The sequence below is a fragment of the Plectropomus leopardus genome, chromosome 2 (assembly GCF_026936395.1).
Source record: "Plectropomus leopardus strain MGB_pleo_1.0 chromosome 2, ASM2693639v1, whole genome shotgun sequence".
Classification (NCBI taxonomy): Eukaryota; Metazoa; Chordata; class Actinopteri; order Perciformes; family Serranidae; genus Plectropomus; species Plectropomus leopardus.
Window position 1 is genome coordinate 5,976,081 of NC_142177.1, and position 26,107 is coordinate 6,002,187.

The 26,107-nt window shown below is 39.8% G+C and overlaps 3 protein-coding genes across 5 annotated transcripts; 1 reads left to right on the forward strand and 2 right to left on the reverse strand.

Moving 5' to 3' along the window:
* Window positions 1-407: 407 nt before the first annotated feature.
* On the reverse strand, window positions 408-5,172 carry avpr2b.1 (arginine vasopressin receptor 2b, tandem duplicate, 1). Its single transcript, XM_042496579.2, has 2 exons — window positions 4,103-5,172; window positions 408-3,120 (listed from the first exon to the last, which is right to left on the reverse strand). The coding sequence occupies exons 1-2, from the start codon at window positions 4,965-4,967 to the stop codon at window positions 2,912-2,914; spliced, it is 1,074 nt and encodes a 357-aa protein (XP_042352513.1). The 5' UTR covers window positions 4,968-5,172; the 3' UTR covers window positions 408-2,911.
* A 156-nt stretch (window positions 5,173-5,328) lies between these two features.
* Window positions 5,329-16,794, reverse strand: trnt1 (tRNA nucleotidyl transferase, CCA-adding, 1). Of its 3 annotated transcripts, none has more exons than XM_042496879.2 (8): window positions 16,645-16,794; window positions 16,329-16,458; window positions 12,844-13,037; window positions 10,192-10,330; window positions 9,913-10,039; window positions 9,606-9,799; window positions 8,213-8,466; window positions 5,329-6,754 (listed from the first exon to the last, which is right to left on the reverse strand). In XM_042496879.2, exons 2-8 carry the CDS (start codon window positions 16,456-16,458, stop codon window positions 6,509-6,511), a joined length of 1,284 nt encoding a protein of 427 aa, XP_042352813.2. In that variant the 5' UTR covers window positions 16,645-16,794; the 3' UTR covers window positions 5,329-6,508. The 3 variants fall into 3 exon arrangements, with proteins under 3 accessions (XP_042352813.2, XP_087939560.1, XP_087939566.1); XM_088083434.1 differs by having other exon boundaries at window positions 16,624-16,768; XM_088083440.1 differs by lacking the exon at window positions 16,329-16,458 and having other exon boundaries at window positions 16,645-16,779.
* Window positions 16,795-16,839: 45 nt separating this feature from the next.
* Window positions 16,840-21,854, forward strand: arl6ip5a (ARF like GTPase 6 interacting protein 5a). Its single transcript, XM_042496690.2, has 3 exons — window positions 16,840-17,086; window positions 20,717-20,934; window positions 21,279-21,854. The coding sequence occupies exons 1-3, from the start codon at window positions 16,908-16,910 to the stop codon at window positions 21,452-21,454; spliced, it is 573 nt and encodes a 190-aa protein (XP_042352624.1). The 5' UTR covers window positions 16,840-16,907; the 3' UTR covers window positions 21,455-21,854.
* The last annotated feature ends 4,253 nt before the right edge of the window (window positions 21,855-26,107 follow it).

Sequence of the window (26,107 nt, forward strand, 5' to 3'; positions counted from 1 at the left end):
GTGCTTGTTGATGATGCTCTGGACGGTTGAAACAGGGACATCATACTGCTTGGAAATGGCCTTGTAACCCTTTCCTTCACTGTGGGTACGAACAAGACGCTGACGTAGGTCCTCGCTGAGCTCCATGACCAGAAATTGAGAATGACCTCAACACTTTTCCCCTATTTATACTCTTCTGGAAAGATGTCTTTTTTCGCTTTAACATTTGGCCAACAATGTTAAATAAAGGCTTTTATTCCATTGTGACATCTTGAAGTAACTACTGGACAAAAATTACCACATCTGGCACATTTTTGTTGAAATATTGTCAGGGGTATGAATAATGTTGAACATGGCATTTTTTGGGACTCCATTAATAAAATACCCCAGAAATAAATATTTTTTTGAATTTTGTATTGTTGTCATTCTTTCAATTGTTGGTCACATATAACTGATACACAGATTTGAAAACATGCATTCATTTCATCACTAAATGAAAAAATCACAAGAATTAGCAAGGGTCTGAATAATTTTGAGGATGACTGTATTTCAACCAACAAATAACAGACATCAACACATAGTCATAAATAGATGTAAAGTAGACTCAATAATTACATTTAAAGGACAAACAATACATATGAAATATTTCATATATACAAGATAAACCACATTTATATTTGAAAACTTTGTGAAACACTGCCAGATCACAGCAGATAGATGAATTTCTGAAAATCTGAGAATCATTTCACAAGTTCAACTGTTACATAGACCTCTTTGACAAGAAACACCACATGCAATGAAATATAGCCTCAAAACTTTAATGCAAATATTTTAGGATTCCTGTTAAAAGTAATGTCTTTCAATAACCTGATCGATATTGTGCTGTGGCTGCCATACCATACCATAATCACCATCTTAGTTCAGTGTGTTAGCATGCTAATTAGGACTAAACACAGAAAATGCCTGTGTTTTGCAGGTATTTAATCAATAACCACAGAAATTAACAATTTAATTCAAATTCAAATTATCAACATCATGGTGGCACTAAAGAAATGTCTAGGGATCAAAATTCATCCTCCAGGAACCATGGATGTACGTACATACATTTTGTGCCAAATCATCTAGTAGATGTAATATCTCACTGTATAAGTGAAAGCTTTGACCTGCTGGTAGTACTATAGGAAAAGTCAAGTTTTCATATCTGTCTAAAATATTAATCCACTTGAGAAAACGCATGTCTGTAAAAAATGTCATGGCAATTCATCCAGTCATTGTTGAATTTTTTTTGGCTGGACCAAAGTGGTGGATCGACCAATTAACAGACCGCCATCTCTACAACCAAATAACTAATTATGAATCTGGTAACACGTTATGTTAACGTACACATATTCAACATTAACTAGAAGTTTGCTAGCATGTGTAGCTCTATCAGTAGCATATTGGCTCTTTATTAGCCACTGCAAAACATTTAGTCATTCCTAAGAGTTTTCTCCCAATCTCTATGATGTCGGCACAGATGTTACACCTTTCTGTCTGCAAATGTAAGTGGTGCTTTTTGTGGTTGGCTTTGGACGGTAGTGATGTATCATTTAGAGTCACTCATCGGGATGTGAAAACCAACTCACCAGTCTGTAAACTTCTCCTGTTGACTTACACTAGCTAGCCAGGACGAGGTTTAAAATGTAAACATCAGTTAACATCGAGGTGAAGATGGACACCAGATGAACCAGCATCTTGCTAGCCATCGCACAGGGGTTGGACAATGCTTTTGGAGTGCTTTTGGCGTAAGATTCCGACACCAAATGCCATCTTTCATGTCTGCATGATACGCCGCTGGACATTGTCAGCTGAGAACGTGGCCTTACAAAACCATTCGCAATATTGTTATACTCCACCAGATAGGTGTACGGCACCTGCCACTGCAGCATGATACAGCCAGATGGAAACTGTCGTGTCTGCATGATACAGCATCAGGTGGAAACGCTGCCGGTAATGACGTAATATAAGAAGCATGACGGTCCGTAGAGGGCGGGTGGAAGGGGCGGTGGATGGATCAAACAAACTCATGACTTTCATGCTTTTGCTTCCTATTTATATGTGATGTGAAGAATGTGATGAAACCTTACCACCCGTGCTAGCATGTACGTTTGTTTACATCCCAGCATTGGTTGCAATGCGTATTTGTTGTCGAAACATAACCACGTGTAGCGTAATCCCACCATGAGCATTTGTTGACATTACGGTAGCGGCATCCTGGAATGTAATCAGTAGATGCAGAAGGGAACCTAGAGCAAAATATGTTGACGTGGAAGTCCACTGCAAAGTGGCAATAAGGGATGACTTGGGATGAGAACGTGTTGGCTGACTGGAGCCAACTGCAGAGCAGCGCTGCCATGTCATGTGTGGACAGTTTGATCATTCCTCAACCAGCAACAATGGATCATCAGAACCATCCAGAAACATGAAAAATTATAAAGCAACAGCCAACAGTCCGTTGTAAGTGTCCAAATGAGGAGGGAAACATATTAAGATCATAGGTCGTGTGCAACAACGTCCCTACTTACTCTCAACAAGCAGAAATTCTAAGGTGACTGAGGTAAAACAATGTCCTAATTGTTGTAGAATATGGTCATGCAGAATAAGGCATTAATAAGGTCTTTATAATGACTAATAAAGATCCAATATGCTACTAACATGCATGCTAAAAAGCAAGTAAATGTTGAACATGTGTGCCTTGATCAAAAGTGTCACCATGTTATGCAATAGTGAATTTATAGCAACTGCTTTTGTCATTGTAATATCCCCGTAAAGACTCAGATGAGGTTCAGCATGAAAGTATTTCATATATTGTTCATTTCTGCAGTGTGATCTCACTGCAATATACTGATACAACAGGGACTTTTAGTTCTGCTGTGGTGTTTGTCCTCACACTTTATCTGCAGTCTGATAAACTCTTGAGGCTGATGTACAGGGAACTGACCATGGTAGCCTCCTCCTGGATGGACTCCTTCATATCGGGCTGAGCCTCACACATCAGAGCCACCAGCGTCTTGGGCAGCTTCCCGCTGAACAGCAGGTAGATGCAGGGGTTCGCACAGCTGTTCAGACTGGCCAGCAGCATCAAGATGGTGAAGGTTGCAGCTGGAAACAAAGAGGAGAAAAAAACGGCAAATAATCAACTGTGCATTTTATTCTGATATTTGGACCTGTTTACAAGGAAGGAACAATTTTAAAGTTATTTTCTCATTTTAGAGGATCATCAAATAAACTCAATCTATCCTTATTTCCATTTCTAGCAAGAATGATCAAAAACTAATATAAATTGTGTTAAATTGAATAATTCAGAAATTAACATATAAAAGAAAAACTAAATTCTGAAAGAAAGAAACATACAAACACACATAAACATACATATTATTTATGTTATTTCTGTATTGGTTCTGTTTAATAATCAACTTTTTTACTTATGCATTTATCTATTTATTTATTTATTACAACATTTATTTATTATTAATTTATTCTTTTATTTATGTGTTGATGTATAGGGCATATATCTGTTCTCATATTACTTTCAAATTTAAAATTTAATAATTAACATTTATTTATTTATCCTTTAATGCATTAATTTATTTATTCCCATATTTATTTCAACATTTATTAAAGCATTTATGAATTTATTAGGCATTTATTTATTTCCATATTAATTTTGACATTTTATTTATTGCAGCATTAAGTTATGTATATCCATATTTATTTTACATTTAGTTCGTAATTTCTTATTTTATTTATTTAAGCATTTTTTTTTCATTTCAATATCTATTTCACATTCATGTATTTTATTATTCATGCATTTCCATATTTCTTTATCGATATCCATATACATTTTATCTATTTATTGTCAGCAATTATTTTTCTATTCCCACATCTATTTTTTCATTCACTTATTTCCGTATGTATTTATACATTTATTTCTACTTAAGTCATTTTTCGTCCTACATAGCAATAATTCAAGATTTCTTTTTTTTGTGTGTGTGTGTGTTTGTGTTATGGGGTTAATAACCAATCGTTCTTTCCATTTATACTTTGCATTCTTAAGCGAGAGTGTGTTTTCTTGTAATCTTACTCTGAGTGGGTGCCTCAATGTCCCAGACAGACCAGAGCTGCACGGTGAAGAAAGGCGTCCAGCAGATGATGTAGGCGAGCACGATCACCACGGTCATCTTCACCGTCTTCACTCTCGCCTTGGACACCCCAGCTACGCTACTGGCCCTGGATGACAGTGGCTTGCTGACCGGCTCTGCGACGTGCTGTGTCTTCATGTGAAAGTTGATGTGCACGGTGCGGCAGATGCGCACCTGGCACACGATAACCACGAGAATGGGTAGGACGAATATGACCAGAGTGGTCCAGGTCACGTACGCTCTCGGTCCCCACGGCTTGATGAACTGCGCCCAGCAGTCGTACACACCGGGAGCGACCTCGACCCGGGAGAAGATGAAGATCTGCGGGAGGCTGCCGATGAGAGAGACGCACCAGGCTGCGCACACCGGGCCGTTCCAGCGCGCCCTGCGCTTCTGGAAAGTCACCATGGGGTTGCAGATGGCTTGGTATCGATCTATCGTCATCACTACAATCATATACGTTGAGGCAAACATCCCGACCACCTGCAGGTACTTCACAGCGCGACACAATATATCTGGCCCCACGAATCTGTCCGTGATGTCCCACATGAGCTGCGGACAAACTTGGAAGAAAGTGACCACCAGATCGGCGACGCACAGGTGGAAAACGAAGACGCGCATCCTGGAAAGCTGCTTCCTCCGCTTCCAAAGCACCAGCAAGAGCCCGAAGTTTAGGATTGCTGCAGTGATGAAGATGATGGACAGAAGAGCTATTTCCACTTGAGCCAAGCGCTCATCTCGCGGCTCATCCCCGGGTAGCGCGCTCTCCAAAGTGATGTTACTGACGTTTACAGTGAACAAAGCCATGCTGTCACCGCAAGCACACTCATAAAACCATGCCAGGTGATTCCATTTACAAAACTAAGGAAAACGTAAACATGCAGTCCAGTTTTATATTTTATCAAAATGTAGTTCCTATGGGGAAAAATGTGGGACTTAAGTGGTTAAATCTCCAGTAATCAACAGGTGCTGGGAGTCTGCAGGCTGAAACTAGTGTTAGTAAAGCAGAGCAGAGGGCTTTATATCTCCTCATCTCTGCAGGAGGAGGAGCAAGCTCTCCTCCGCTCAGAAAACATGTCTCACAGCACCAAACACACATGGAGCACATTTAAACATATAGCTTTGCATTCTGCAGGGCATGCAGTTAAACTAAATAATAACCACGTCATCCTTTCCAATAAAAAGTAGAACCTTTTTATAGGGCATTTTTTTCTTTACAGAAAACGACATTTTGCACAAGTGCAATTAAACTGAGGAGAAGACAATCAAAACCAAATGTTTGCTTTTACATGTGGATTTAACCCTTTGAAACGTGAGCAAGTTGACCTGGTTGGCCAATGAAAGGGGATAAACAAATAGCAAGAAATTGGCAGAAAATGACTTGAATTTTTTTTTAAATTCCCCCAAAAGAAAAAAGTAAATGACCTGGAAAAAAACGTTTTGAAAACATAATTACTAAGTGCTTTATAATTACCAATAAATAGCCAATATACTACTAACAGGCAGATACACGATAATAAGCATATAGTTATGGTTGAATAATAACGCTCTGAAACCTGAGCAATTTGGCTTGATTTCTTTCAAAACCGTGAGCAGAAGGCCAACAAAGAAAGGAATTAGTAAAAGGTACAAGAAAATTACATCAAAAGTAGTTAAAAAAAATAATGATAAAAGAAAAAACAAGGAAATGACCTGGAAGTGCTTGAAAAACAACATTTTTTACACACTTTTAAATATATAATTAATTATTATACATATAGTTTTTCCCTAGCTTTTTTTCTTTTTCCCAGGATATTTTTTCCATAGCTTTTTAAAAATAAATTTCCAAACCACTAATTTCTTGCAATATGTGGAACATCTATTACCAAGTTGCTCATTAGCTTTTTTTCCTCATGTTTATGACAGAAATCACACCAATTTGCTCAGAGTTCCAAGGTTTAAATACTGTCTGACAGCTGCACAAGTAAAGTGATGTCACTCCAAATTTCAAAGAGTTAAACTTGAAAATAGCCATTTTCTAAAGTAACTGAGCATCGGTATAACAGCTGTTTATCCAACGACTTTGCATAGAGCTGTGTAAATAGCTCACAGTGAAATCAGCCATCATCGTCGAGTAGACACTGCAGCATCTGTTGGCAGCTGTGATGTTCAGAGTACACTGTGTGCGATCTCTTTACGTAGTGATCCACAAGAACTAAAGTGGCCCTTTTAGAATAAATTAACAGTCACCAGTTCCTGTCTTTTCTCAACAATATGCAGCAGTCTGCTTAATCAATACCTGCGAGAAGCACAACCACAGTACTGAGTGTCCACACCATCACAGTCTGATGCAAAACACCCCACGTTATTTAAGACTTGACGAAACTGAGGAGTTTGTCTTTGTCCATCTTATAACCGCTTTTCTTCCAGATGTTGCGGAGCTTCTGTAAGGTGGCGCCGATTTCCTTGCCTGATGTGATGCCCATTCTCCTCAGGTCGTGACCACTGACAGGGCAGCGAGGGATGGACCACCTGCTGAGCTCTGCCAGCAGCTTGTCCTCGCCCTGATACTTGAGAAGCTCACACACTTTACTCTGAGTATCCAGGTCCCGATTCTGAAAAGACACAGTGTGTCTGTGAATAACAGTGCCTAAAAACGATCATGAGTAAATGAATAACAATAACAAGGGTACAGTTATATGATATTTATCCAGAGTTTAGCATTTAAACACTGATCTGCATCATCAGGACTGTGATCGACAGCTGCTGACAACACCAGAGGGCAATCACAATACTGTCATCACACTTTGATTAAAATATTCCTAAAGCCTGATTGGATCACAGAAATTTCTGGCATCACATTTTTTTCCCACTGAGCCGGGACCACTTCAAACCAGTAAGAAGAGCACAGAGAATAACAAGATATGGGCATGAGAACTTGAGAACTCTATTTAAATGGAAATATTCGTTGAACATATAAAGTAATCACTTTTTTTTCTTTTTTTTTGCTTTTTAGCATCTAATAAATATAAACATAGATTGACTGTGATATAAATTAAGAGTTATTTTTGGGATAGGAAGCAGTGATGTTATTGCTATCTATGAAGAAGTGCAAAAATCTATACAACAAAAATGAAAGTTTTGCACAGCTGCAAACAGACCACGTTTCCAGTCAGACATCATTTGACAATGCAGACAGACTGGCGACCAGGCATAAGAGTGATGTTTCACAGTATTTTGACAAAATTAATTAAATGAGCGAAAAGGTGAGCTAAGCTTAGCTGCATTTAATTAATATTTGATGTTTATGAATAGAACTGATGTTGGTTTAAAAAAGTACACTCGATGAAAGTAGAAAATCATATTAATGCATAATTTTTTTTATAACCTGATTTTGAAAAGCGATTTTGTGCACAGAGCAATACGAGTGTGTGTAATATTAAAGCAGGCCTTAAGGGTTAAGATCACAGATGAGATGACCTCTGCACTTATTACAAAGTACCAGAGATCTCCAGGTAATATGAGTTCTGTGCAAATAGGTCTTCAGAATACCTTTCAGCAGGCTGTATTAGTATGGAAGGGAACATGTTGCATTTAGATGTGGGTGATGGATGGAGGCAGACCACCGTCCAACAAGATCTAAGCAGGGAGTAAAAGGGATGATTCCTGCATGTAAAGTAGGGCTGAGGCTACAATTATTTTTATGGTTGGTTTATTTGCTGATTATCTGACTTAATAATGTTTGCCCTTTGAGGAAATGCTGATTACATCGTCCCACAGCCCCGAGTGATGGCTTCAAATTGCTTGTTTTAACTGATCAACAGTCAAAAACTCGAACATATATAGTCAGTTAGCAGACTATAAAAATGCAATTTCACATTTGAACCAGTGAAGTTTTGGCATTTAAATAAACACAACATGACAACATGCTGATAAATAAGCCTGCCTGTCGTTAACCTTCACAATGTGTCCCAACTATAAATCTCTCCAGTCCTTTTTGTTATTTAAAAATAGATGAAAATTTGCCACTTTTGGTAGTCTCTACAGACTAACTGGGAGAAGCTGAAACTTACATCGATGATAAATTCCGTGAAGGGTTTGAGGCCATCTGGCTCATCTTTGTTCCTGTGCAGCTTCTGTCTGTGTTTGATCAGGAACAGAGCCAGGGTCTTCTCCTCCCTGGACACCTTCAGCCGGAGCTCCATCCTCTCCACCTCCTCCGGGCGGCTGAACAGAGCCACCAGGATGGTCATGGGTTTGGGAGAGAGGTCTTTGGCATTGTGCCACACTCGCTTCATCTCCTCAACGTTGCCATCTGGAGGTAAACCTGAGGAGGAGCAGGGACGGGAGCAGAGTGGATTTTGAACAACCGCAGAATATAAACAGCATACTACATTTTAGTGTAAATATTATGCCTAAAGTATCAAGGTGGACGGTATCTATTAATTAATAACTCGATGACAATTCAATAATCAGAAGTCACTGAATCATTGGCCCTCGTGTGTTGACACTAAAAGGGCGCCAGCGTGCCAGTAAACATATTGATTTATTTATTTATTGTCTCTGACATACTCCTTACTCCTGTCTGCTGTTCACTGTAAATGTTTGTATGGTCTGTAGACTCTTGAAAATAAATGGCCTTTCGGGATAAATAAAGTTGTTTGAATTGAATTGCTAGAGAATTGCTGAGCTTCGACACCACTAATCCCTGTGAGCGTCTGATGCCTATACTTGATGCAAACAATGACTGAATAGCAGGGGACCTGTTCTCTCAGACCACTACAACAAAATGATTTTTCCCAAACTGTTTTCATGGGCAAAATGCAACATATACATAACTCCAATTTTAGGCAGGTGAGAGTCCCATTAACATGCATCCATTACCACACGTGATATTATATAGTTTTTATAGTCTAGTAAACACATTATGCATATTCCCATTTCCCCCTGCTCTTAGTCTTATTGCTTATGTAAGCCCATGGTCTACAGGCTCCTGTTTTGTATTCCAAAATTAAAAAGGTTCTCTACTTAATGGGGAGTAATGTCAAAACTGTATTCACCTCATTAAAAATGTATTTCAGTGCAACTTTTCCTGGTGTGAGTGTTTTTCTCAATAGAGTCTGGTTGCTTTGATGAGATCATAGATGGGGAACTATTAGGGAAGTATTTAGTGATTTGGGTTCCCAGGGGCTTTAAATTGCATTTTGCTGCCCCCATCCACAGCACTACGTTGCTTATCTTCTGAGTCAGCTCACTTGCCTGCTTCTCCAAACTGGAGGTGTGCTAACTGATATCTACTGTATGTAAAACAACTATGGATGATTACCTCATACAGCCCCACTTCATGAAATCTGAGCTATCCCTTTAAGAGGCTAACTACATAATTACAATGTCCCTGGCTGACCCCTCGGTACCAGAAATAAGCACTTTAGATGTATTTCATTTCCTACCCGTCTCCCCTCTCACCTATGTACTGGGCCAGTTCCAGACTTTGCATGAGCTCCAGCAGATGACCAGCATGGTTACCAACCACCATCTTCTTAAGTTCCTGCCAAATCCGCTCTCCTGATATTCCTGCAAGTCCACGTCCATTCTCCCTAATAGCTGCCAGCGTCTCGGGCTCGTGATCATCAGGCTCGAAGGCCACTCGGCCGTAGAACCTTGGAGGGAAATGAGACAGTTGAGGTCAAAGCGATTTCACGTCAAACAAATATAAACTTTTGTCTTCCAGTTTCTATTCATCCTAGGTTTAAAGTGAAATAAAGCAGCGCACCTGAAATAACGCAGTATTCTCAAGTAGTCCTCTTGGATTCTTTGTTCAGGGCTGCCAACAAACCGAACTTTGCGGTTCTGCAGGTCTTCATATCCTTTGAAGTAGTCATATAGTGTGCCATCAAGCCCTGCGAGAGGGGACGTCAAACAAAACATATGACAGAATTGTGACACAGGTGTAAGAAACATAACAGAATAAGTAACAAACGTAACAGAATGAGTCAGAAGGGCCCATGAATGCACCTGAACTGATAACACATGCTATTTCACTCAGCAGTACCTAAAAACATGGAATTGATGGTGAGGTCTCTCCGCTCAGCGTCTTTCTGCCAGTCGGTGGTGAACTCCACCTCTGCGTGACGGCCATCCGTCTGAACATCCACTCGCAAAGTGGTCACCTCGAAGTTCTGATCGTGTAGCTGTGAAAGATGAACAATAAAAGACAATGAACAGACACGCAACTAAGACTGCACTGAGAGAGACTGCTGTGAGAAAACTCCACTGACATGCCCACATATATGCTGACTCAGACAATGTCCCTCTCTACCGAAACTCACTCCGAGATAGTTGTGTCACAATATGTACATGACAAAGCTACCTTATGCCATTTAACATTGTAGGATTTGTATATTGACACAACCTTGTGGAAACTATGGCTCATTAGACCCGTTATTTATATAATTCCAGGATTAACCCTTTAAAACCTGAGAAAATTGGCTTGATTTCTTTCAAAAACACAGGAAGAAGTCAATGACAATTAAATTACCCAAATATTAGCAAGAAATATGTAAAAAGTACAATTAAATTACCAGTAGTAGTTTAACAACACAAAAAAATTAAAATTTTAAAAAATATATTTTAATTTTTTTTAATATTTTAAATATATTAAAATAAAAAAAGTATCATAATTACATATGTAAAATTATGTTTCAGAATTATGCAATCATCATTTCTTTAACTATAGAACATTTCTCTAATAATTTCATTAAACAACAAAAATTCAAATCATGGCATTTTCAAAACTTTCCATAATTTTTTACTAATCCCATGACTTTTACAGGCCTGGAAAATGTGATTGTGAAATAACATGAGTTTTCCTGGTTTTCTATGACTGTGAGAACCCTGTAAAAAAATCTTTTTTTTGTATCTACTAAGTTCTTGAAATTTGTGGAACATTTCTTACCAAGTTGCTCATTGCCTTTTTTCCCCCATATTTTTGAAAGAAATCGCACCAATTTGCGCCAGGTTCAAAGGTTTAAATACTTGTGAAAGGCACCTGAAAGCAGCACAAGGAAGGTGATGTCGCTACAGGTTTCAAAGGGCTAAACAATCGATCAGGAGTAGAGCTTCTTAACTGTGCTGCTCTTATGAGAGTGTTCCCCCACAGTTCATCAGGATGGCTGACCCATTAACATCTTTAAATCAGTAAGTAAGGTCCACTTATATGGTCGATGAGATGATCACATGTGGAAGGAAGAACAGCATGGAGTCGTACTGAAAGCCTCCTATGATGGAATTCGTCTTTGCTGCATTGTTTTTAAATTTGTGGTCACGTTAGCGTTACCAACTGTCCCATAAAACAATAATCCTGTAATCGGAAACTACAATACATGTTCTGTATTGAACTGATATAGGACACTTTTTGTTCCGTATTTAAACAAAAAACAAAAAAATGAACATTCAGTGCAAAGCAATGGGAGGGAAATATCACAGGTTAGACTCTAAAGACTGATTTGCAGGAGACAGAAGGAAACCCTCCTGATCCGTCATTCTGCAGCCTGTCTGTGGTTATGTTATGTTCTGCTCTTCAAATGATTGATTATGCATGATTCATGATGACTCAGTGTCTCTGAAAGCAGAACTGTAATTAGCTGTCATCATGGGAATATGAAGCTTTTTTGGTTGCCACATGCAAACATTTACATAAGTACAGTTACATAAACAAACTTATGTAACTGATATGTAGATAACTTGATCGCATGTGCAATCACATACAAAGTAATATTCATTAATTGATGATCAATATCCGAGACCATTTTATTCTGTCCAATAACGTCATATATATTTATTTTTTTGCTAAGGCTGTCAAGATTAATGCATTAATCACGATGTGATTAAGGTCAGTACACAAAATGATTTTTTAAATCGCGTTAATCAAAGATTTCTGTCTACTGGGCCGGGTTTTAAAGCTACAGTGATGATAGCAGTATCATCTGAAACTGGAAGATCTTCAGAATCCAGTGATTTTACAGACATGTCGACTTTATGCGAGTCTCAGGCAGTTTTTTGTTGTCATTTGATTCCTAATCAAGACAATCTCGTAAGAAATGCTTTACCCAGTCAATCTAGACTTCAAAACTGTTCTGAAATGCAAAATAATTCAATTAAAAACATGAGATTAAAAAAAGCTATTCATCCCATTAATTACTGAAAATTTGCGATTGATCGTGATAAAAAAAAAAACACCTGTTTGACAGCTCTAATTTTTCCATTGCCTTTCATTTTAAGCTTTGAAAATTAAAATTGAATGGGCATTTTTCAAAAAAGAATATGAACCACTCCTTTCCCAATTAGCTTAGCTTTTCTTCTGCATTAGTCAAGTCGATTTAACTTTATTTATAAAGCCCATTATAACAAATCACAGTTTTCCTCAGAGGCCTTTACAGTAATCGACATACCTCTGCTCTAAGACCCTCACATCGACTAAGGAAAACTCCCCAAAAAAAACATGTAACGGGGGAAAAAAATGGTAAAAACCTCAGGAAGAGCAACTGAGGAGGGATCCCTCTTTAAGGACAGACAGTCGTGCAATAGATGTCGTAAACTGAACTAGCTGCAGATAGTTTAAGTAGTCTTTAAATCTTCCAAACAGAGATTTAAAACAGTGAAAGCAGGATGCAGCTACATCTTTACGCTTCAGACAGGCTCTTACTCTTGCTGTAATGGTCCCGTGCTTCTCTCCTTTGTTGTTTATCATCCTGATGCCGGCTTTTTGGAACATGTCCTTCATCTCCTCTGGAGTGGCTGTGGTGGCAAAGTCCACATCCTCAGGCCGCTTCCCTGACAGCAGGTCCCGTACGGCGCCGCCGGCTATCCTCAGCTCATGCTGATGCTTCTCAAACACCACTGGAAAGAACAAAAGCAAACTTACAGCAGGTGGCTAACTTGTTAGAGTAAGTTTTTGTGAGGCACAAACAACCTTGCTGTATGAGTGAGTCATGCCTTGAGGGACAGAGCCACAGAAGAAACTTAACAAGATAATGAAATTCATTGTCACGAACCAATACAACAACACCTCTTTTTTACCCTTTTTCTATTCTTTCTGCAGTTTTCACTTTGCCAGGTAGCCAACAAGTGTTTGTTTTTTTACTCCGCCAGTTGATATTTCACTTAAAAAATAAGGACAACTGATTAATTACAGAACATTCATCTTTTTAGGGCTGGCCCCCAGAGGGCATTATTCTAAAATTTAAAGCTTTTACAAATTTCTAAATACTTTCACCTAACTAAAAAAAATCTTCAGATTTTCAGTCTTCTCCACTTTGAAGTTTTACTCTTTACATACTTTTATCTGTAAACTTCATTTAAGCTTTAAATAGTTCACAAAGTAATTATACTGATGTACATTTTTCGATCACCTACTAGTTCTTCATACTTTCTGCTACAGTATTCAAATGTCAGAACTTTATGGCCTTTAACGACATTTATGCTTGTACTCAACTTCTTTCAATGTTTTATGCTTTTAAAAGTGCAAAGCATTTTGCAAAGCAACATTTTTGTGCTGTAACTGTTAAAAGCAGCATTTACACTGGTACAGTACCTGCACTGAGGCAATATCTGCCTAGAAAATGAGTCGGTCTTGCCCAAATTGTGTAGTGTTAAACTCATCAAATAGGGGTCGACAGATTATCGGCCTGGCCGATTATTGGGGTCAATATTTGGCATTTTGCCAACTCTGTACCTGCGATTTACTTTATTGGTTGTTGATAAAATTAAGTAAAATGTGTGAAGAAAGTGTCACCATGGGAGGAACATTTGATCTGTAAATCTCAATAAGCTATTTTTATTTCTTCTTTTTTTAATGTAAATTTTTACGTGACTTAATTTTTAAAAAAATTGCTGGGAACTTGCTGTATTTGATGTTGAACGTTTGAGTTTTGATTAAGTATTTGCTTAAGACATTTAAGCAGAGTCTTGTGCGGGCGTTTGTTTTATTTCAGATTCTAAATATTGACAAAGATTTTATTGTAAATGCATATCGCTTCCAAATATCAGTTAGCGGTCTCATTACTTAGTAATAATCAGTATAGGTATTGGCCCTGAATAATCAATATCATATGTTTATCTATCATAGAAGTAAGTTGTCATAGACCAGATCATGTTTTTCAACAGATTTGACTCCACCACCTCACCCTCCCCCACCCACCAAAGCCCTGACCTGTCTGGGCATTCACACCTCCGCCACCCCCCTCCCCCCGTGTCACCTCAGACACCAACAGCCCCCACACCATGTCACCCCCTTCACCCCCTACCAGACAGATCCACACACTCCACCCCCGTCCACACTCAGCAGGAGCCACACCACAGCTCCACCCCCCGCCTCTCCATTACTGCTGACCAGGTGAGGAGGGAGCTCAGGAGGACAAAGTCAAGGAAAGCCACTGGCCCTGATGGCATCAACTCCAGACTGCTTAAAGACTGTGCAGATCAGCTCTGTGGAATTATTCTGCATATCTTTAACCTGAGCCTCAGTCTGGAGAAGGTGCCACTCCTCTGGAAAACCTCCTGTGTGGTCCCTGTTCCAAAGACCTCGCACCCCAGGGAGCCCAACCACTTCAGGCCAGTGGCTTTAACCTCTCACCTGATGAAGACCATGGAGAGGATTGTTCTCACCCACCTCCGGCACCTGGTGAGCAGCGCGAGGGACCCCCTGCAGTTCGCGTACAGGCCGGGCATCGGTGTGGACGACGGCGTCATCTACCTGCTGCACCGGTCACTTTTGCACCTGGAGGGCCCCAGGAGCACTGTGAGAGTCATGTTCTTTGACTTCTCCAGTGCTTTCAACACCATCCAGCCTGCCCTGCTCAGGGGAAAGCTGGAGGGAGCCGGGGTCGACCGTCACCTGGCTGCATGGACCATCGACTACCTCACCAACAGACCGCAGTATGTGAGGCTCAGCGACTGTGTGTCGAATGTGGTAGTCTGCAGCACGGGGGCTCAACAGGGTACAGTGCTCTCCCCGTTCCTGTTTACTCTGTACACATCAGACTTCACCCACAACACTGACAGCTGCCACATCCAGAAGTTCTCCGATGACACAGCCATCGTTGGATGTGTGTCAGAGGGGGACGAGCTGGAGTACAGGGAGGTCATCACCTCCTTTGTCTGCTGGTGCGAACGGAACCACCTGAGCATCAACGCCAGCAAGACAAAGGAGGTGGTGATTGACTTCAGGAGGAAACCACCTCAGCCTGCACCGGTGAACATCCAGGGCCTGGACATTGAGATCGTGGAGAAGTACAGGTACCTGGGTGTTCACCTCAACAACAAACTGGACTGGGCACACAATACAGATGTCCTGTACAGGAAGGGCCAGAGTCGTCTCCACCTGTTGAGGAGACTGAGGTCCTTCGGTGTGAGCAGGACTCTGTTAAGGACATTTTATGACTCGGTGGTGGCATCAGCCATCTCCTATGCTGTGGTCTGCTGGGGCAGTGGAAGCACAGAGCGGGACAGGAAGAGGCTGAACAAGCTGGTCAGGAGGGCCGGCTCAGTCTTGGACTGTCCCCTGGACTCCATCGAGGAGGTGGGTGAGAGGAGGATGTTGGCCAAGCTGACATCCATCATGGACAACCCCTCTCACCCCCTTCATGAGACTGTGGGAGACCTGAGCAGCTCCTTCAGCAGCAGACTGCGGTGCCCACGCTGCAGGAAGGAACGCTACCGCAGGTCCTTCCTTCCATCGGCCATCAGGCTATACAACACCAGCCTGAGCCAACAATAACCTGGACTCACTACAATCAAAAGCTGCATCTCTGCACATGTCTTCTCTGACTTTTGTATTTACAACCTGTACATTTTTTTCTTCTTCTTGATACATGCCTATTTTTGCACTCTTGTATATTTTATATTTTATATTTTGTATATATTGATATTTTTATTTTATTTTTTTCTGTACACACGGCTGCTGTGACAAGTTAATTTCCCACAAGTGGGATAAATAAACGTGTCTAAGTCTAAGTCTATCTATGACCTTTCCTGCTTTCTCTCAAATGTCCATAGTTCTTCTCTCGAAGCTCCGTCATTTGTAAAACAATTACTACATTTACTGCCATGTTTCCAGGCAATAAATCTAACAGAGCAGCGATGTAATGTCAAGCTAAGTGCCGACTACTGTCAGCTGTGTCTGCATCTCACCTGCTAGTCCACTCAGCCCATCAGTGAACAGAGACTGGAACTCACTGGTTTTCAGCTGCATAGTGAAGAGACCCCTCCAATAGAAACCTGTTCTCCCAATAATACGAGGACTCAATATTCTGCTCCACATCTGTACAAACAACAAAAACGTCGTCAGGTGGCTGTTCCTTTTATCATTGCTAGCTACATGTCATTGAATCCATGCTTACGAGCTTCAGCTGCTCGCGTGCGCCTTGGCACACTGTCCACACATTGTAAGCACGCGAACACCATCGACATTTCAATATAAACTCACCCAATATAAAACAGAACTGACCTGCGACTCAAATAGAACACTTTATGTCCAAACAACGCAGTTACAAATTCCTGACACTCTCGTTAGCTGTGAAGCTTAGCAGGAAGCCTTTGGATAAACGTGCGGTTGCTGTCCAATAGCGTGAGGTTTCATCAGGCTCGCGAGGCGGGATTTAAGCAGAGCACGCGCTGCCAATGGCTTCTCGCGAGATTGTAGTTTACAGCTTGTTGACTTTCCGGCTGCTGAGGTGGTGCTGTCAGATTAGTAAACGGAGCAGGAGGCAAATGGCTAAAGTGGAGCTGACGCCGCTCAGACCATGGGACGACTTTTACCCCGGCTCGGAGAGATTCGCTAAACCAGACTTTAAAGATTTGGCCAAATGGAACAACAGAGTTGTCAGCAACTTGCTTTACTATCAAACCAATTATTTAGCTTTGGCCATCGCCGTTTTCCTGGTTGTCGGGTAAGTTAGATGCTAACATATGATATCAATACAGCAGTGTTTGTGTGGTAGATCCGAGCTTTATTTTCTTCACTTTTCAGGTTGTTCGTCGCCTTTTCTGCTGTAGTATTTTCGTTTCCAATGCCCTGTGAGTTGGATAAAGCCTGCTGTAGCGGATTAAAAATAGGGGCACAAACAGGATGTAGACTTTGCATTTGTGAAGAGGATGAATGGAGAGATACTGTGCCAGCTGTCATGTGATGCACTTAGGTACAGTTAGTGTGAACTGTCTTCTTACTCATCATCGAAACCAAAGTCAACAACTTTTATCCACGTTGTACCCCTCCTGCAAGAATATAACTCGCCTTTTTTCATTAATTATTAATATACAAGTGATAAAACGCAAATATGATGATATGAGAGGCCCCTAAGATGTACATGTGTGCAAGCATGTTTCTAAAATTCATGGAAAAGGCGACTCATAAAATAAGAAATATGGAAGATATGCTTCATAAATGTGGATATACTGCCGTCATTATAATAACAGTAATCTAGTAGTCGTTATTTCTGTAAATTTGCCTGCATCTATTTAACTTTTCTCTTCTTCCCCCTCTCTTTGGTTATTTATGTCTTTTAATATACTGTATATTTTGACTTTGATTGAAAACCGTCTTCATAATAAATTGCAAACTGAAAAGCTGAAAATGGTTTAAAAAATAACGTAAAAAATAAGATGTACATGTGGGAGAGTAGACTGAAATGAAGAAAGACAAAAAGAGGTCTGCAATCAGTGCTGAGCCCTGACTCATACAGTACGCGTACCAAAATCAACATTTTTTTTTAATTGACAAACTAAACATATACAAAATATCAGGTAAAACTTACAGCAAAGTTAAGCAAAACAAACCAACAAACAAAAAACAATATATCTGAATTGAAGGAAAAATGCATATTCAAATGATAAAAATGATACCAACAAATAAACAGATGTTAAAAAAATAGGTAAATAGATAAATAAAAAGCAAGAAACCAAAGAAAACATGTAAGGAGAAAAATAAACAAATAAACAGATGTACAAACATACACTTACACATCACATTTAGTCAGACGTTTTGGGGAAGAAAGAGGCATAATTTTCCAAAAGCTTGACACTTTTATTGTTTTTGATTAAGCTGAGTGACCCCAGAAGAGCTTTCAGTTCCAGCAGGAAAATACACACTTAGGAGTCGACTTAGAGAAATTCTGTTTGGGAATGAAAAATCTAAGCATTTAAAATAACAAAATTAATTAATTTTCTGGATTATCGTAATACCAAAATCAAGATTTCCACAGGTCTGAAATACAGCACTGATATAGATTACTGCAGAAGAACCAGTCTGTTATCTGATGAGGTCGATACGAGTTAAGTTAAAGTTTGATTCAATCAGATCAGGGAACAAGGGGTTAAATCTCTCATCTAGGGAGTATCTTGGCTTCAGTTGGCACTTTGTTCCATCTAAAGCCCAGCTTGCTAAAAATAGTAGTGCCCAGTCATGGTCTGTCTACTGACCGGTGTGATGACATATTGTTGCTATGGTTATGAATGTCTCATAAGCCCTTTGCTTAGTCAGCTGTTGAACAGCAGCTCGATCAGCTGACCCTGTACCTCTGAGGAGGTAGATCACCCACTATTGAGTCAGTCCTGACTCGTCAATCATAAAACTACACCAGCAAGGCTGGACTTTGGCATATTCAGTTTACTTGTTTCGTAAATGCTTATGTCATTGTTTGCCAGTTTGTAAACAGCTCGGCCACATGCTTTTGCATTGACCTCATCTGGACTATCAAACATGTTGAGGGTCTCCTTATATAGCGCTTCATCACTGAATTAGAACACAAAGGCATCAGAGCATTTTACACAACTGCAGTGCAATCTCACCTGAAGATTGTCCATAGCAGTTTTAGAGTGTTTCTTCATGAAGAAGCTCTTTTTGCTGTGTCGGCACATTCACTGTGTTTGTGCGTGTGTTCGTGCAGATGACAACTTTTGACACAGTAATCAATATGAAGTCACATGTGGGGACATATCAGGTTTGTCACCTGTTGTAAGTCATAAAAATAGAGGCAGAGAAAGCAGGTGTAGGACAGTGATACTCAGTTAGCGGGATGCCGGGTTACCCGATTATCATTTTTTTATTCATGATGAAGAGAAATTGATTCACACACTGTGAGTTTTTTTGTTGTTTGTTTTTAGATTGAATTTAAATAATTTGCCTGAGTGCATTTAAAAGCATCAACATATATCTTGTAAACCCTGATGTCCTCAAATCCAGTGGGAATGTATCAAAGATGATAATAATAACATGATACTGAAAGACGGCACCTATTCATTCAAATGGAGCTGCTCGCCTGGTGCATACTCCAAAAACGTTTTCTAGCTTCTGAGATTACTTTTGCAATATGCCCCCGCGCCTCTCCCCCAGCTCACATTACAATAACGTATCCAAAGCAGAAGTATGTTTTGCAACAGAAATAACCATCAGTTAAATACGTACGCTTTATGATCCCCCTAGATTAAACCAAGGTTGATTATTTTTAATAATCGGATCATTCGATTTACTCGAGTAATCGTTTCAGCTCTAGTCACAGTGCTCTGAACATTTCAAAATTAGGTGCGTGAATGGGACCGTTCAATGTCGGTGGAAAAGGAGTGTTAATTAATGAGACAGGCCACACTAGCTGAGGTCATGAACTTGGTGATGACATCACCAGAGTCATGCCTGTCAATCCAGTTCAGTCTAATTATGTGTCACATGAAATCATCTGAATACAGTTCCAGTAAAATGTAGCACATATATATATATATATATATATATATATATATATATATATATATATATATATATATATATATATATATATATATAACTTACTGTGATGTAAATGACTGCAGTGTTTCCCACATTACATTTTTACGGGTCCTTGAACGTAGCACAGGCGGAAATCATCTTGAGTTCTTTATTTTTCCCTCAGCAGTAGTGTAAATCGGGTCGCTAATTGATCTGTCAATCTGGTCAGAGCGAATCTGATCAGATCAATAGATGAGAGGAGCAGTTGATGCTGAGGCCAAAATGCATACTTTTTGTCTAAGCATGGTATGTTTTTAAGTTTGACTTTCACTGCACCTGACAATTATTTTCTTCATGAATCAGTTAAACTTGCCAATGAAAGTGTTAGAAAGTGAAAAAAAAAAAAAAATCAAATTATAATTTTACATACCAACAGAGCACCTTTTAATTATTCCATTACCCTGAGATCAGCTCAAAACCCAAAGATTTTAACTTTACTATCACATGATAAAGCAAAGCAGCAAATCCTAGTATTTTTGCTAAGAAAATACTCATACATTCATCTGTGGTCCTGTCCCACTTGTACTTTATGATATGCGTAAGTGTCTTGTTGTTGTTGTATTAACAACATGTAACCACTTGGTGGAGCCAGTGACCACACGACCACACACACACACACACACACACACACACACACACACACACACACACACACACACACACACACACACACACACACACACACACACACTGCTCCAGTTGTGTGAGAGCAGTTTTGCACTGACCCGTCTGCTGTCATGTGTGTTGTGTTGCTGCCCTGCAGGTTCCTGAACCCTCTGGGGATGTTCACCGCCATGGCCGTAGTGTCGGCCGTCTTCCTGGGTTCAGTGTGGGCCGGAGAGAACAGAGCTGTGATCAACAACTTTAAGAGGCAGAATCCCACGGCGTTTGTGATGGCGGTCATGGTGGCCAGCTACTTGTTAATTTCGATGCTGGGGAGCGTCATGGTGTTTATGTCTGCAATCACTTTACCTCTGGCTTGTAAGTTCAAGATGATAATGTTCTTCACAATAAAGAGAATTTTTATCATATTTTAATAGGCTTTATTTTTGGCAAAAGTAAATGGACTAATATAAATCTATTAGCTGATTAAATAAAGTTTATGACATAGTAGATATCTAGTAAGTATTGTGATCAGTGCATTTGAAGTATGAAATGAACCTCAGGCAACGCACTTTGTTCAAAATCAATAAAACATGTTTTGGATTGAACTCTGAGATACTCAGAGACTGATGTTCTTATAGTCTGACATGAACAGCAGTTTATAGTTTTGTTTTTGCCAAACATTGAAAACACTAACAGTCGCTTTCCCATCTGCTTCTCAGTGATATTTGCACATGCCTCCTTTCGCCTGCGCAACATGAAGAACAAACTGGAGAACAAGATAGAAGGAGCCGGACTCAAGAGGTCACCCATGGGCATTTTACTGGAGGCTCTGGGTCAGCAGGAGGAGAACTTTCAAAAGATCCAGACATTTCTGGAGGGAAAACTGAAAGAGTGATTGGACTTCATGCACACGTGTTCTTCTGACTTCTTTTATTCTTGGGTTATTTGTGCACGTCTAAACCTCTTAAAGTTTGTCTCGTACACAATGCATTCGACCGTGTGTGTGTTTTGGAAAGGCAGCTTGTCATCTGAAGGGCTTTTATTAATACCTCAGGGTATCTGTCACTCCACCCAGAACTTGTCAGGGCACTTTTCTTAAAGAGCGATGAGAGCTCCTCACATCTCTGCTATGCAATGTGTCAGTGTTGCTGTGCAGCACAGCTGCAGACAGTATGAAATCTGTGTTTAATGAATCTCAGAAACAGCCGTCGCTCCTGCAAGTTTACGTTCAGATCAAATTGTGAAAACAAATGCAAGTGTTGATTTATAACAAAGAAGAAAAAATACTCACCAAAGACTGGACTGTGTCGGGTTTTTCTTAATCCAAAAGTTTACTCTAAAATCAGTGTGTGGGATTTGATGGAATATATTGTCAGAGATGGAACATGAACAACATGAACATTTTTAATTTTTTTTTTACCAGTGTAAGTCCCTACGTCCCTTTATTTTGGAGAGGAAGAGACCACTGCAAATTAATTAGCTCCCAGTAAAAACCTCCTGAACGGCTTGATCAGAACAAACGTGAGCACACATTAGCAGGTGCTCAGCCAGCCAACGTCGGAGAAACACTGGCATGTGAAACTGCTTCATTTATTTATTTTTTTAATACAGTTTCAATCCCCGCATCCCTATATTTTGGAGAGGAAAAGACCTTCAAAAATAAATTTGCTCCATGTAAAAACCCCCAGAACATCTGAATCTTAAGTTGAAAAAGTTGAACATACTTCAGCCTGTGCTTGGCTCAGGACCTGTCTCCAATATGCCAAAAAGCCTCAAAGAAACACTTGATTTATACTGTGAAACTTTTTTTCAGTGTTTTTACTGATTTAAAACACTTGGTCTATTTCTTTTGGAGAGGAGGAGACCTCTGCAGATATTTGTCTCCCTGTACAAAAAAACCTGAACAATGAAGGAATTTGAACCGGGAGAACTTTCATCAACCTGCAGCCTGTGCCACTAGATGCCACTAATCCCTCTAAATCCAGAGACCTTAAATTTGCGTTTGAAGCTAACCCACCATATGCTCATGCAGATCAAAGCACTATTTTGTCTTGAACTTTGAGATACATGTGAGTCCAAACACTGATCACTGTGTCAATTTTTAAAAGGGAGACATCAAAGGAGTGTTAGGTCCCAACCCACGGCCATCAGTATTCCTCCTGCACCTCGGACTGTTTAATCCTGACGGTGCCCCCTGGGTGATGGATTGGCTAACTTCACTCTCCTCTCCACTTACCCCAAAGCTAATCAATGGGCTGCAGTAGATTATAGCGTGGAGCGCTGACGGAGTGGATTCATCTGCGGTCACTCTCCAAACTCAGTCGCTGTGTCAGCTACTTCAGCTGTTTTTTTTCTTGATTGGGTTCCATTTGAAATTGACTGCAGATAAGGAGAATCCAACACAATGCTCTGTTATTTAGTTTTAAGTGGCAGCGTGTGAGGATTGAGGGAAGCAAAGATAAGAATGATCAGCAGAGGAATCACTTTATAGTGCTGCTTTGAAAACAAAGTGTTAGCCCTCCACTCCAGGCGGCATCACTTATCCAGGAGGCATGCGTGGCATTTTTTTAAACGAACACTTCCAATGACCTCTGTGCACTCAGGTGTAACAGTATTCTAGTGGCTTTCTGCTTTAACTTTGACTTGAACTACAACGCTTTCCCCCACACCGCCCTGCTACAGTACTGATTTATGTCCTCTCCCGCGGCGTCTCATCTCTATCCACATTGTGCAACTTGGAGGAGTGAACACAAGCACTGGTGGCAATAAACTCAAGTAAAGTCATGTCTCCGAGGGCACAGAGGAGGGCCTTGTTCAGACGCAGCTGCTGGTAAGGATCCTACCACCATGCGTGTGCTGCTGCTGCACACCCAACAGATGTGTGTCTTTGGTGCTGATGTGTAATCCAGGAGAGGAAAACAACAATTATCTTCTCTTGTTTTTTTGTTTTTTTTAAACACTTAACCCTTTGAGACCAGAGCGAATCAACTTGATTTAAAGAATAAATGACCCAAAAATTAGCAAAAAGTAAGTAAAAAGTAAAAGATTACCTGAAATTTGAATGAATAAATAAATACATTTTTTTTAAGTTAAAAAAAGAATAGGAAAAGTTCTTAAAATTCAAAGAATTCGTAACAAAATATTGAAAATGTAATTATGATAATTATAAATATAGGTTTTCCCTAGTTTTTCTTTTTTCATTTTTCCACAGATATTTTTTTTTTTCTTGCTTTTACTTTTTTTCCTTGGACATTTTTTCCTTGCTTTTATTTTCTTCCCAAGATATTTTTACCCTTGCATTTTTCTTTTTTCCCCAAGACATTTTTCCCTAGCTTTTTTCTTTTTTCCCCATAGACTTTTTTCCTCAGCTTTTTTCTTTCCTTTCTTAAACATTTTTTGCCTGCTTTTTTCTTTTTTCCCTAGATATTTTCCTTGGCTTTTTTCTTTTTCCCCAGCTTTTTTCTTTTCTTCCCTAAACTATTTTCCCAAGTGCTCATTGCCTTATTCCCCCCATGTTTTTGAATGATATCGCACCCATTTGCTCGGGGTTTAAAGGTTTAAATACTTGTGGAAGGTGTCTGAGGGAAGAAAAAAATTATGTAGCTCCAGGTTTCAAAGGGTTAACTAACTTTTCATTTTGAAATAACGGCCTCTGGAGGTAATCTTCAGTGAGGCAACAGGAGTGACAAAAACGAACCGTGTACTGTTTTTGCTTGAGCTGCTAAGTAACAGCACAGTCCTCCCTGTTTAGGCGTTGGACTTGCAACATGTGCCTGCTGTTTAGACTCCACAACACAAAGGCGTGGTGGGTCATGAAGTGCACTCTATGTTGTTTGGTCGTGCACGCTTTGACGGCACGCCGGCTTTGCGTTGACCCCTCTATCCCCTCGGTTTGCCTGAGAGGCTTTGAGGTTTGGCTGGCCAAGCTGGTTAGCCAGCCTCATAACTCAAAGAGCCTGTCAGTCAGTCAGCAGATCTGGCTGTTTGGGACCAGCTGATCATGTGACACGTTAACAATGACTCGTCAAGACCATTTCAGTCTGCTGTAAACTTATGTGAAGCGCCTCAACCTTCCTGTGCACCCCTGCAGCTTTCACTGCCTTTTCCATAGAAGGTCATCTGTGTTAGCCCATGTGACCGGCCCGCTAATCCAACTATTCCCCCCTCATAACCTGTCAGAGCCATTACTCCCTGGATCAAGGTAAGTGTGCTGATCCTGCAGAGGCCACGGCACAACAGTCACTTTAATCTGAGTCTGGCTATGACGGGGCTGACATGTGTGACACTGCTCTGCTTTATGGGTATTGTTTTGAAATATGCATTACTAGTGCTGATATGATGTTTCATTGCTGATACCAAAATTATTTTTTTAATATCTTACTTTGAAAATCTACAAAAACCTTTTTGCAATTAACCAAAAATTCTCAGTGCTAATACTGAAACATACAGCTGCATAATAACTTAATGCAGGTGGCAGAACTGATTTAAATTAAATTAATTCAAAACAGCATTAAGGTTTTTTACTCATTTTTTATCCATTTTTTTTTAACACGAAAGCTAATGTCACCCTGGTTCCCTTGTGAAAAAGCCTATGGGATTTTTCCATTGGATTTTGGATTATTGCAGAAAATAACTTCTGTGGTAAACACATTTTTATAACATTTACGCATTTTGTTCAGCGAGATAATCTTCACAAATGAACGCCACTTTTAGGATTTTTTAAGCCTAATAGCAATTGGCAGAAGTAAAAAGATAATGTTAGGCTTTAAACCAGCTACACTATTGTTGCACGACTTAACATCGCCACCATAACAATGCTATAAAACCATATTCCGTGTGTTGATGTTCTGTAGCCTCACTTAGCCACTTGTTAGCAACTGCATTTTTTAAGCACAAAAGCATCAGAGTTCGCATGTGGGGTATTTACTGACATATTTGATGTCATAGAAAAAAATGCTTGTGTTAACCACAGAACTTATTTTTAGGGATCCTACCAAAAAAACATTGGCTTTGAGACAAGGTAAATGGGAACCTTGAAATGCTAACTAATTTCTAGGTTTAAGGACTCATTACTGGGGCACTGTCTTATATGACCTTATAAATCTGTGGCTAAATTAGATTATTTAGTTAGATTATTATCATTGTCCACTTTATGAATTTATGTGCAATAGTCAGTCACCTGAGGGAAATATCTTACTCTTTAGCTGCTAAAAGCGACACTATGCGGCACCTCCAGGATGTAAGTTCTGAACATGAAGGAACCTGGCCTGGTGACTCTACTTTGTATGCCATATGTTATATTCCTTGTTTATGTATTTATGTATTTTTGTATTACAGTATATTGTGCAGTCTGCAGTTTCTGTTTACTATGATGTACAGCAGTTACTTTACGTGAATAAAAATACAGAAACAATTCCCATGGCAGTGTGTGTGTGTGTGTGTGTGTGTGTGTTAAGTGTTATGTGAAATCTTGTACTGTTGAAATTTCATTTTGATAGACAAAAGCATTCAAATAGCTGGACAAAAACATTTTAGTAGGCTATAGTAC

Excerpts from the sequence above, each read along its gene's own strand:
- avpr2b.1 (XM_042496579.2), bottom strand. The coding sequence starts at position 4,967 with ATGGCTTTGTTCACTGTAAACGTCAGTAACATCACTTTGGAGAGCGCG. Across the intron at positions 3,121-4,102 it reads CATTGAGGCACCCACTCAGA|CTGCAACCTTCACCATCTTG; the intron begins GTAAGATTACAA and ends CTTTGTTTCCAG.
- trnt1 (XM_042496879.2), bottom strand. The coding sequence starts at position 16,458 with ATGTGGAGCAGAATATTGAGTCCTCGTATTATTGGGAGAACAGGTTTC. Across the intron at positions 13,038-16,328 it reads TGGGCTGAGTGGACTAGCAG|TGGTGTTTGAGAAGCATCAG; the intron begins GTGAGATGCAGA and ends TGTTCTTTCCAG. Across the intron at positions 10,040-10,191 it reads CATCAATTCCATGTTTTTAG|GGCTTGATGGCACACTATAT; the intron begins GTACTGCTGAGT and ends CCCCTCTCGCAG.
- arl6ip5a (XM_042496690.2), top strand. The coding sequence starts at position 16,908 with ATGGCTAAAGTGGAGCTGACGCCGCTCAGACCATGGGACGACTTTTAC. Across the intron at positions 17,087-20,716 it reads GCCGTTTTCCTGGTTGTCGG|GTTCCTGAACCCTCTGGGGA; the intron begins GTAAGTTAGATG and ends GCTGCCCTGCAG. Across the intron at positions 20,935-21,278 it reads AATCACTTTACCTCTGGCTT|TGATATTTGCACATGCCTCC; the intron begins GTAAGTTCAAGA and ends TCTGCTTCTCAG.